Here is an 11,648-nt window from a genome sequence, read left to right as displayed (position 1 = left end):
CTGAAGATAGCCAGTAGAGGCAGAACTCACCGGTTTCGTCGTCCACAGCCTGATCCTGGCACCTTCATCTGCCTTGCGACGACCCACGGCATAAAATTTGACACTCCGACCACTCAGTCCAGTGAACTCCAAAACAACAGAGTAACCAATCCAGTAAATAACTCAACAAAAAAGAACAGCACAGGAGTAAGAAAATATAACAATGGGCAGCAGAAATACCAACGAACTAGAATAATATATTACTTAGACGTGACATCGTGGCCCATTTAACCCACGAATGTTCCAACTCGCACTGGAATAACTCCGACCACCCGGAGCGAAACAATAACCATCACAACCTCAAGTCTCAGATGACAGACACGACATAATAATACTGTAACTAGCAGCAGGCTTCACCGCCTCTGTCACAGAACATCGACTGTTTAGTCAACCTCCTCGATCTTGGGGCCAGGGCCGCCGGACGCAGCTGGGGTATCGTCGTCCATGCCGCCCTCCATGTCAGCACCAGCACCCTGGTACATCTTGGCGATGATGGGGTTGCACAGGGCCTCCAGCTCCTTCATCTTGTCCTCGAACTCGTCCGCCTCAGCAAGCTGGTTCGTGTCCAGCCACTGGATGGCAGCATCAATGGCATCCTCGATCTTCTTCTTGTCGTCCGCCGGCAGCTTGGAGGCGACCTTCTCGTCCTTGATCGTGTTGCGCATGTTGTATGAGTAGTTCTCCAGGGCGTTCTTGGACTCCACCTTCTTCTTGTGTTCCTCGTCCTCGGACTTGTACTTCTCAGCCTCCTGGACCATCTTCTCGATCTCCTCCTTGCTCAGCCTGCCCTTGTCGTTGGTGATGGTGATCTTGTTCTTCTGCCCAGTCGTCTTGTCCTCGGCAGACACGTTCAGGATACCATTGGCGTCGATGTCAAAGCAGACCGTGATCTGGGGAACTCCCCTGGGAGCAGGAGGGATGCCAGACAGCTCAAACTTGCCAAGAAGGTTGTTGTCACGGGTCCTGGTCCTCTCACCCTCATACACCTGGATGAGCACACCGGGCTGGTTGTCCGAGTAGGTGGAGAAGACCTGCTCCTTCTTGGTGGGGATGGTGGTGTTCCTTGGGATCAAGACTGTCATCACACCCCCGGCTGTCTCCAGACCAAGAGAAAGAGGGGTGACATCCAATAACAGCAGGTCCTGGACCTTCTCGTTGCCCTCTCCGCTCAAGATGGCAGCCTGGACAGCAGCCCCGTAGGCAACAGCCTCATCAGGGTTGATGCTCTTGCACAGCTCCTTGCCGTTGAAGAAGTCCTGGAGAAGCTGCTGCACTTTGGGAATCCTGGTGGAACCACCGACAAGGACAACATCATGTACAGTGCTCTTGTCCATCTTTGCATCCCTGAGACACTTCTCCACAGGCTCCATACACTTCCTGAACAGATCCATGTTCATCTCCTCAAACCTGGCCCGGGTGATGGTGGAGTAGAAGTCAATGCCCTCAAACAGCGAGTCAATCTCAATGGTGGTCTGCGCAGTGGAGGAGAGAGTCCTCTTTGCCCTCTCACAGGATGTCCTCAGCCTCCGAAGAGCTCTCGGGTTGCCACTGATGTCCTTCTTGTTCTTCCTCTTGAACTCCAAGACGAAGTGGTTGACCATCCTGTTGTCAAAGTCCTCACCACCAAGATGAGTGTCACCAGCTGTGGCTTTAACCTCAAAGATACCCTCCTCAATGGTGAGAAGAGAGACATCAAAGGTACCACCTCCAAGATCAAAGATGAGGACATTCTTCTCACCAACACTGGAAGCCTTCTTGTCAAGACCATAAGCAATGGCAGCAGCTGTTGGCTCGTTGATGATACGAAGGACATTGATGCCAGCAATGACACCAGCATCCTTGGTAGCCTGCCTCTGCGAGTCATTGAAGTATGCAGGTACAGTGACAACAGCATTCTTCACAGTGCTGCCAAGGAAAGCTTCAGCAATCTCACGCATCTTGATGAGAACCATAGAAGATATCTCCTCGGCTGCAAACTGCTTCTCCTCACCCTTGTACTGGACATTAATCATAGGCTTGTCACCAGGTCCAGCAACAACCTTGAAGGGCCACAGCTTAATATCACTCTGGACAGTAGAATCGGTAAATCTCCGGCCAATGAGACGCTTGGCATCTGCATAAAAGAGTTTACGTCAGAAATGCATAAAAAACAAACTAAAAAGTAAACAGTTGTCATTATATGAAAAGTTCATTCACAGACAGACTTGGGCAGAAAACATGGTAAGTATTTAAACGGGCTGGAAATAGGGCTGTATCTAAGAGGACCATTATCCAATATTAAACAGTTATCATAAGCAAAGTAATATAAACAGGTAGTATATAGTAATTAGAGGCTCATTATGAGCAGCCAGTGTAGCAAAGTTTCGTTCCCCCTCATTTTTTGCCATGTTTTGAGACACAGAATCACAAAAAAAAGCAAAAAAGTCAGATGCCAAATGGTATTTAGTGTAAAAGCATGGATGCATTCATCAACATTGCATTAAACAAATCAACATAAACTTGTCATGCAATCTCAGCCGAAAGATGGTGATCTTGTTTATAATAATCACAGTGATTCAGCAAATGGGATTGTTTGCATCACAGATTGCACAGCAACAAAAACAGGTTCAGCATTTCAGTTTTCAGAATTCAAAAGTTGAATTATATAAAAATATATCAACAGTAAAAATAGCAATGGGAGATCAGATGGTAGTGCATGATGTAAGTTGATCATCACAGTGAATACAGAAATGTGGTATGGTTATGATATCATCACTTCTCCCATCAAGAATGAACCAGACAAAAATGAACCAGTACAACAAAATCCAGTAGGTAACAAAAAATGCAATGAGAGATTGAGCTGCAGATTGTTCAGATTGAAAACCATGAAAGCTATGGGCACATTTAGCTTGCTACCCTATTTTGCCACATCTAAAATTAGACGGGCAAAAAAGGAGCAAATCACAAGGAATTCGCCCAATTCCGCTTCACAAAACATGGTAGCAAACTTATGGCCCAAAGCCATCCATCATAAATTCAGCAGAAAAGCGCTTGGATTTTATTTCATCATCAATCTGCTAGCTCTAGAAATAAAACAAATACACCAATAATAACTAATTCAAAAGATAAAGCTACACTAATTGGTGCAGAACTGCTACAAAGAATGAGAATCAATGAAAAGTGCAGTGAACAACAAGCCTGTCATGCAACCAAGTGGGATTTGATAAAGAATCGTTTCAATCCACAATCCGCTAGAATTATTCTCCAACAGAATAGCTAATTGACAATGTAGATTTAAATCATGTTAACCAAACACACTTGGCAAGACAAAGCAATCAAACCCTATAATAACATTAATAATATAGATATCATTCGAGTCACATGCCAATGAAGTGTAAAATAACTCACTGTCCAGATCTACTTTAAACAAATAGACTAAGTGGGACCAAACAATTAACAAGATCCAACTGCGCAAGTCATATATGTTTATACTAATAGATCTGAAACCTCAATACCAACCAGCTAACAGCTACCTCTAGTAACAAACCGTTGGCAGCACGGATCTAAGCGACCAAGACCAATAATATATATCAGACTAGAACACATGCGAATAATACTAAAACACACTAAACAGAGTAGATCCGAGGTAGAGTGCTAATCACTTTATGAAAACAGTAAACAGATCTGAGCTTGTAACGGATGCAAGGTAAAGAGACGCTCACCGAAGACGGTGTTGATGGGGTTCATGGCCACCTGGTTCTTGGCGGCGTCACCGATGAGGCGCTCGGAGTCGGTGAAGGCGACGTACGACGGCGTGGTGCGGTTGCCCTGGTCATTGGCAATGATTTCGACTCTGTCGTGCTGCCACACGCCGACGCACGAGTACGTCGTGCCGAGGTCGATGCCGATCGCCGGCCCATCGCCCTTCGCGGCCATCTCTCGCGCTCCGGAGAACTTGAAGCTCTCTAGGGTTTTCTTCCGGAGGAGAAGAAGCGGCGGCGGGTTGAGGAGGAGGGGGAGGACTAGGGTTTGAAGAGCAAGAGTAGAGGAGGCGGAACCGGGGATTTTGTAGGACGGAAGAGGGCTCGTGAAACTCTAAAGGTTCTTGGGCTGCGGGTCGGGATATTAGGCCAACTCCACCGCGCGACCCTATCCTGTCCGTCCCTGTCCGTTTGAGATAAAATAGACAAATAAGACGACCCAGCGGCAAACCCCATTTTGCTTTTTCATCTGTTTCGTGTCCGTTTCACCCCATCCCTGGACCAAAGTTGGTCTCGTTTCGAGCCCAAAGCGGACGCAGCTCGTCCGCTCGTGTCCGGCCGGGCCCATATGTCAACCTCTCTCCCACCTACCCCGCTTTTCTCTCTCTCCTCTCTCTCCCCCACCCCTCTCTCTCTCCTTCCTTTCCACCCACCTCCCCACCAACCGTGGCACAGCGACGAGCACACCGGGGCGTGACGGCATGCGTGTACAGCGGCGCGGGGCGGCGGGCGCGGCGGCGGGTGGGCACAACAGCGTGACGGCGCGGGGCGGGCACGGTGGCGGGGCGCGACGGCGCTTGCGGCTGCGGGCGAGCACGTCCTGACGCGGGCGAGCGTGCTGGCGAGCACGTCCGGGCGTGGGCGAGCCCACGGCGGTGAGCACGAAGTGCCGTGCGCGCGGTGGTGGCGCGAGCGGGCGGGCGAGGCTGCGGCGCTCGGGGGTGGGGTCGCGCGTGGCTGTGGCGCGAGCGGGCAGGCGAGGCAGCGACGCGCGTGGGCGGGCGCGGCGCGAGCGGGCGGGCGCGGCGTGGGCAGGGCGCAGGGCGTGCGGGAGGGCAGGGCGCGGGGCTCAGGGCGCGACCCGGCGGCGAACACGATGGGCGGGCACGGGGCGCTGGCGCGAGCGCGGCACGGTGACCGGGCAGGGGGCGCGCGGGAGGGGCACGAGCGCAGCGCAGGCGCGACGTGGGTGGGACGCGTGCGGGGCCGCCGGAGCGCGGCAGACGCGGGCACGCGAGCGCGGAACAGGCGCGGTGGCCAAGGCAGCGCGACTGGCGAGAGGGCGGCGGCGGGCGCGGCGTGAGGGCGGCGGCGGGCGCGAGGCGCTCGCGGCGGGCGCGGCGCAATAGGGCTCGCGGCGAGCGCGGGTGTATTCGGCATGTGCGTCGTCGAGTCGGATAGTTTGGGGTAGTCGTCGCGATGGGTGCCTTGACCTAGAACGAGCCGGACATGCATGTCTGGTTTGTTATCTATTGCTACCTCAAACTGACAAAATCTGAATAAAGCGGACGTCTATTTGGGGTCATGCGGTGAAGCCGTTCAGATGATGGCGCAGGGTCTCCTTTCCACAGACGCCTCTCTGTTTGGAAGATGCTTTATTTTTTTTATTTTTGCGAATCTTGGTTTGGGATGTTCAAACGGCTAGTTTTTACACTTTCGGCAAAAGAGTTTGCTTCCATATGGGTTGAAGGAATCTGATCAATCTTCGCAAAAGGCTACCGTGTAAGAGCATCTTTAACAGGCGCCGGTCGTGCCGCGCGCAAAAAATAGATATGTCGCGCGCGTATCGTTCGGTTTGGCGCGGCGCGCAGCGCTGGCTCCAGCAGCCGCGCTAAAATGCACAGCGCGTGCGCCGCTCCAGCAGCGCGCCAAAATGCAGCGCGCGCGACTTGCACAAATAACATATGCATTCGAAAACAGAAGCAAAAAGATCAAAACAAACAAAAATAAATAGTTCAATTTCGTTTATTACAACTCAAACAAACAGTTTTTATCGTTCAATACAACAAATAGTGCAATTAAACATAACAAATAGTTTAACAATACAATAACGAACGCACAAATCATGATGCTCTTTGTCGTCCATTCCATGCCCACCACTCAATGAGATCCTTCTGAAGATCATTATGCGCTGCGGGACGTCGAATGGTATGATAGGAGGCAACAAAACGGGCCACCCTTTTAGCCCTCCGTCGCACTCGCACAGGATGTCCCAAGAGCTCATACTGAGAGTAGTCTACATCTTGGCCACGCTCATTCTCGATGATCATATTATGCATGATCACACAAGCGTGCACTATGTACCAAAACATCTTCTGATCCCAAAATCTAGCCGGTCCACTCACAATAGCAAATTGGGCTTGCAAAATCCCAAAAGCTCTCTCCACATCTTTTCTAGCCGCCGCCTGAGCATTGTGGAAATCAAGATTTTTCTTACCTTCTGGCTTTTTCAACGGCTTGACAAAGGTTTGCCACTTTGGATAGATGTCATTCGCTAGATAATAGCCATAGTTGTATGTACGGCCATTTGCTACAAACTACACCGGTGGCAACTCCCCATTTGCAATCTTACTCATCAGTGGTGACCGGTTGACAACATTGATGTCATTCAAAGATCCAGACATTCCAAAGAATGCATGCCAAATCCAAGTCTCTTGATCGGCCACCGCTTCAAGGATTATAGTGGAACCCTTTTTTTGGCTGTGGAATTGCCCATGCCATGCCTTTGGACAATTCTTCCAAGTCCAATGCAAGCAATCTATTGAGCCAAGCATGTCAGAAAAACCGCAAGCTTTGTTCATCGCTAAAAGCCTTGCGACATCTTCAGCGTTGGGAGATCTCAAATACTCCTCGCCAAACACTTGCACAATTTCGACTGCGAGGCTCTTGACACACATGATGGTTTGGCTCTCACCCATAGCCAAGTGATCATCAACTAGATCAGCCGGTATACCGTATGCCAACATATGCAAAGCGGCTGTCACCTTCTGAAAGGTGCTACGCCCGAGCTCTCCGGCGGCATTCCTCCTTTGCTGAAAAAAGCGGTCATGGCTCGCTAGTTTCTCTGCAATGCGCCTGAACAACTCGGTGCTCATCCTAAACCGGCGACGAAAATACGACTCGGGGTATGTGGGATTCTCCGCAGAATAATGCCTGATCAATCTGTTGTGGGCGTCGATCCTATCCCTCCAAAAATTTTGACGACCCATAACCGAACCACCGTGCTTCGGTTTTTTATTAATATGCATAGCTAGGATCATTGCAAGATCCTCCTCCTCTTCCATATCAAATTCTTCTTCGGAAGAATCATACGTCGAACTCATCTACAATGTTGAATACTATGCTATAAATACAAAACTACAATCAACATGCATGAAATTCATGGCTTTTGAGCAATACATACCTTCTAGGCGTTTTGCCGAACACCTTGCGGGCGCCGAGCGGCAGCGAGCGCGCGGGCGCTGTTCGTCGGAGGACTAGCACGCGCGCGGGGCTGCGGGACTAGAAGGGGGCCGGAGAAAGCGCGTGCGGGGCGGGGATAGGTCGCGGAAGCGCCGGAATGGTCGCCGGGTGGCGCGGTCGGCGGCGGCGTCGCGACTAGAGGGGGGTGGGAGGTGCGAGCGAGCGCGCAGGAGCGGGCGCAGCAAATAAGCGACGCGCGATTGCGTTTCGGCCCGCGCGCTGGACTACGTATGTCGCGCGCGCAGTTTTCGCGCGCTCGCTGGAGCAACTATTCCGGTTGCGTGCGCTAAAAGGGGGGATTTTGCGGCGCGGCGCTAGTTTAGCGCGCCTGTTGGAGATGCTCTAACAATTTCAAAAAAAATGTATCGAGCGACCATTCGCTCGGTCGCTGGGTTGTGTGGCTCAATTTTTACACGTTCGCTTGTGATGTAACTCTGCTAGCTTTGTTTGTTGTGTACCTGGCCATACCACGGGTCGGGCCGGACCTACAAAAGCCCGTAGCAGAAAATCTAGGCCCGAGCCCGGCCAGGCCCGGCCGTCAGACCTAAAAATTAGGTCCAAGTCCAGCTCGTGAGTGGAAAAGCCCGTCAGGCCGCACGCCTCTTCTCTAAAACGCATAAATGTCAAGCCCAAGCTTGACCTGACCTAGCATTCGGGCTCAAAATCTAGACCCTGGTCCCGCCCGTGGGAAAGATCGAGCCAAACCGGGTCGGATTTCCCATGGCCAGGACTAGTTTGTTGCATCCCAATGGACTATGTTGTCCCGCTTCTCATACTGTCCACTATTTTCTAGTAGTGACTTTGTGGGCGATCTAGACCGTGCGATGGAAGTTGATCCATGGAGGCGAACGTCAAAGTTCAATGTCCATACATATTTATATCTATCTATACCTGCTATTAAAGGGAATAGGTATTCTTGGTTTGATTTAGTCCTTTTCGTTCGGTTTGCACACACTAAGCAATCTGGCCCAGATACTTGTATGTTGATGGGCCTTTTATGGGCTTTCATAGAGACCGTGAAAAATAATTGAATCAAAATAAATCAAGATTGTTGGAATTAAACACAGGACCTCCTGTGTAGCTCTTCGATGTAACAACCAACGGCCTATGCGCCTTTCACATTTACTAATTCTAACTCGCTCTAAATATATAAGTGACAGTCATCATGTTTAGGGCGAGCTAATAAAGAAGGATTGTGGGCTTAAATAGAATATTTAAACGGATGTGCCTAATTAAAGAAAGGATTATGGATAAACCGGTGAAATAACTAAAAGAAAGATTGTGATCTTAATAAATTCTACATGAAGGATTTGAGGCAAAAAGGTAGGATAATTAAAATTTAAAAGGAAGGATCTGTAGGCTTCAATGTGTTGGAGCTACTAAATTAGAAAAGTAAGGATTTGATTTCCGACTAAAACAGGTAAGGACGCCATGGTAATTAACGAAATAATTATACTTAAATGTCATTAAAAAGAATTATACTTAGATGGAAACAGTGGGAGATTATGCCCAGCAAAGAAAATATGAACACGGCTAAATTGCAACATATTTTTATGTTCATTTTGTAGAAGGATGCTGCGTTGCAGCATGTTCTTCATAGTGAATCCGGTGCTGTGAGACATTATGCTTACATAAAACATCAATTTTTCCCGTTGCAACGCATGGGCATATGTGCTAGTGTTCATATAAATCGTTATTTATTTGATCCTAAGATTGCAACACTAGAGTCCAAGACTAAACCACCGGTGCATGCACCTATTGTAACGCGAACTTGGATTTCACCACTATCGAGTTGTCATAAAATGAATGTTTATGTTGCAGTTGGCAAGAACATGATGAGGGGCTTTATATCGGATGTGTGCCACAATGATTTTGGCTCATATATAGGTTCGTCGGCTCTTGTTTACCAGGGTTTGACGGGTCCTACAATCCTCAAGGCTCTTGCATGTCGAGAAGCCTTCGCTCTGGCAAAGGATCTTATGTTGCAACATATCAGAGTTGCATCAGACTGCAAAACAATGGTCATGGGTATCCACAATGGCACATTAGGCCTAATAGCACCAATTGTGAAGGAGATATGAGAAAATACTAGGGACTTTCTTTCTTGCAATTTTATTTTTAAAGGCTGGCTTTCAAACATGGACCCGCATAGGTAAGCTGAACATGCTTTACATCTAGATGATGAGGGACGCCGTTTTTGGCTGCTATGTGGTTAGGATCAGAGGTTGAGCCTGAGGCGTCCGACGAGTTCTCAAGTCGATCTGGCATCCAGCCAGAGAGGGCGAGGTCACCGCGTGAATCGGCGGTGTATTCCAAGCTTTCGAACACGGCCACCTGGTTAGGGGCGACATTCTCGATGCGGTCGAGGCGACCCGCTTAGTTGGCGTGTAGTACGATGTTGCAGAAAGCGAAGAGTTGGCCCGGGACGAAGATGTCACCGCAACCAGCGTTGAAGTTGATCTGCAGATGTGCCATTGATCTTTTTTCAATCATACCGTGGAATTCTCAATGAAAGCACCAACGTCGATACTAAAACCGGCAGACCTCGGGTAGGGGGTCCGGAGCTATGGATCTTGGATCTATTGGTAACATGAGATGAAGGGGACAATATTTACCTAGGTTCGGGCCCTCTCGAAGAGGTAATACCTTACGTCCTGCTTTGATTGTATTGATGATGATGTATCAAGTACAAGCTTGATCTACCTCGAGATCATAAGTTATGTTACAACCCTAAGGCTAGGTGGTTGTAATTGTGATTGTCCTCTCTACGGACTAACCCCCGCAGTTTATATAGACACTGGGGGTACCTAGGGTTACACATGGTCGGTTGCCAATCCAGGGATTCACATGCCATCGCCCGATGAAGTACTTGGAGCACACGTCAAGTCTTTAGCAGAGTCCACCTTGATCACGCCGAAGTGCGAGGCTGCCGGTGTCCTCCCTTGTAAGAACGGTGGGACGTAAGCTCGACCCATGGACTATGGGTCAACTAGGTTGGTACCCCCTAGTCCAAGACACCATCAGGTGCCACTATTCAAAAGCAAAACGAATCAAGATTGGACATGACTAACACAAATATTGCAAGGTTTTTAAATGTGTCAAAACTAAAGACGAAGGCTCTACCACAAGCAAAGCATGAGAGAACACGAGATAAGCCACGAGTGTTAAATAGACTATGCAGCTAGATTATTGACTCTAGTGCAAGTGGGAGACTATTGGAAATATGCTCTAGAGGCAATAATATTGTGTTATTATATTTCCATTTTCATAATTAAGAGTTGAGTTAATTGGATAAATGACACTCAAATTCTGGAGATTCCAAGAAATGCCACTGCATTTTTTTCAAATTTGAAAACACCACTACAGACTTAGAAAAATGCCACTGGAAATGGCATTTTTCAAAGTTTGGAAATTGTAGTGGCATTTCTCGGAATCACCAGAATTCGAGTGGCATTTATCAAATTAACCCTTAAGAGTTTATATTTCATGTTATAACTGCTATGATTCTGGAATATGCGATTTAGTCGAAAACTCCTATGCATGTGTGAAATGATAAAATGGCAAAGTATAGGTTCCTGGTCTTGCCTCTATGACTGGCTCAAGTGTTGTTGGTGATCATGTTTTCCGAATCTTAGGTTATAACTAAGTGTAATGATAGTCCTAAAACAACATTGAAAGTATGACGTTAGAAGAACGATCATATTGAATCAACCCAATCTTGTTTATTATACTTTGAGATAATATCGTATGAGATCAATTGCTATAACATAGAGTGTTAGCATGTGTTCAGTTCCTCGGACCATGAGGGTAACTTAGTCACTTCCAACCGTATGATGGACTTTGGGGTTACTCAAACATCATCAGCAACACGGTGATGAAAACGACAACTTACGGGTTCATCGGAAAGATTGACAAGGGACTAAATAGCTCGAGAGTGGGATTTGCTCCTCCTCCGATGGAGAGATACTCGTAGGGCCCTCTCGGTGTGATGGCATCAGTCAGCAATCTCCCTCTTCATGTAAACCTTGCAAATTAAGGGAGAAAACACATTAGAATTGCACCACAAAGTATTATATTGATCAAAAACATCATATATAATAGTAGGAAAACATGATGCAAAATGGACATATCAACTCCCCCAAGCTTAGACCTCGTTTGTCCTCAAGCAAAAGCCGATATCAATAATCATTACCACATGTTTAGAGAGGGAGGTGTCGATAAAAAGAAAATACAGACATAGAAGCATCATGATCATTATTATAGCAACAATATATATTATCATAAAACTTCTCATGAGAAAGTAACAATTCATCACAACCATGAAGTATAAATCATAAACTTTCTTGAAAACTAACAAACTATTTTCTCATTCAACAAGGCAATTGCAATTCATCATCTTTTCAGGAA

General features: G+C 47.9%; 1 protein-coding gene and 3 non-coding genes across 4 annotated transcripts; all 4 read right to left on the bottom strand.

Annotated features, from left to right (window-relative positions):
• Nucleotides 1–216: 216 nt before the first annotated feature.
• On the bottom strand, nt 217–4,104 carry LOC123102473 (heat shock cognate 70 kDa protein 2). The gene is made up of 2 exons (XM_044523843.1): nt 3,741–4,104; nt 217–2,152 (listed from the first exon to the last, which is right to left on the bottom strand). The coding sequence occupies exons 1-2, from the start codon at nt 3,952–3,954 to the stop codon at nt 423–425; spliced, it is 1,944 nt and encodes a 647-aa protein (XP_044379778.1). The 5' UTR covers nt 3,955–4,104; the 3' UTR covers nt 217–422.
• On the bottom strand, nt 2,340–2,483 carry LOC123109350 (small nucleolar RNA F1/F2/snoR5a). Its single transcript, XR_006452583.1, has one exon. It is a non-coding gene; the product is annotated as a small nucleolar RNA F1/F2/snoR5a (small nucleolar RNA).
• LOC123109172 (small nucleolar RNA Z196/R39/R59 family) lies at nt 2,545–2,628 on the bottom strand. The gene has a single exon (XR_006452468.1). It is a non-coding gene; the product is annotated as a small nucleolar RNA Z196/R39/R59 family (small nucleolar RNA).
• LOC123109171 (small nucleolar RNA Z195/SNORD33/SNORD32 family) lies at nt 2,715–2,801 on the bottom strand. The gene has a single exon (XR_006452467.1). It is a non-coding gene; the product is annotated as a small nucleolar RNA Z195/SNORD33/SNORD32 family (small nucleolar RNA).
• Nucleotides 4,105–11,648: the final 7,544 nt, after the last annotated feature.

The sequence above is a fragment of the Triticum aestivum genome, chromosome 5A (genome assembly GCF_018294505.1).
Source record: "Triticum aestivum cultivar Chinese Spring chromosome 5A, IWGSC CS RefSeq v2.1, whole genome shotgun sequence".
Lineage (NCBI taxonomy): Eukaryota > Viridiplantae > Streptophyta > Magnoliopsida > Poales > Poaceae > Triticum > Triticum aestivum.
Note: the sequence above shows the minus strand (reverse complement) of the source record. Positions and strands in the feature narration are given on the sequence as shown.

Bases quoted from the DNA above. Each gene is read 5' to 3' on its own strand.
- LOC123102473 (XM_044523843.1), bottom strand. From the start codon at position 3,954: ATGGCCGCGAAGGGCGATGGGCCGGCGATCGGCATCGACCTCGGCACG. The intron at 2,153-3,740 runs GTGAGCGTCTCT...TCTTTTATGCAG, and splicing joins CCCCATCAACACCGTCTTCG to ATGCCAAGCGTCTCATTGGC.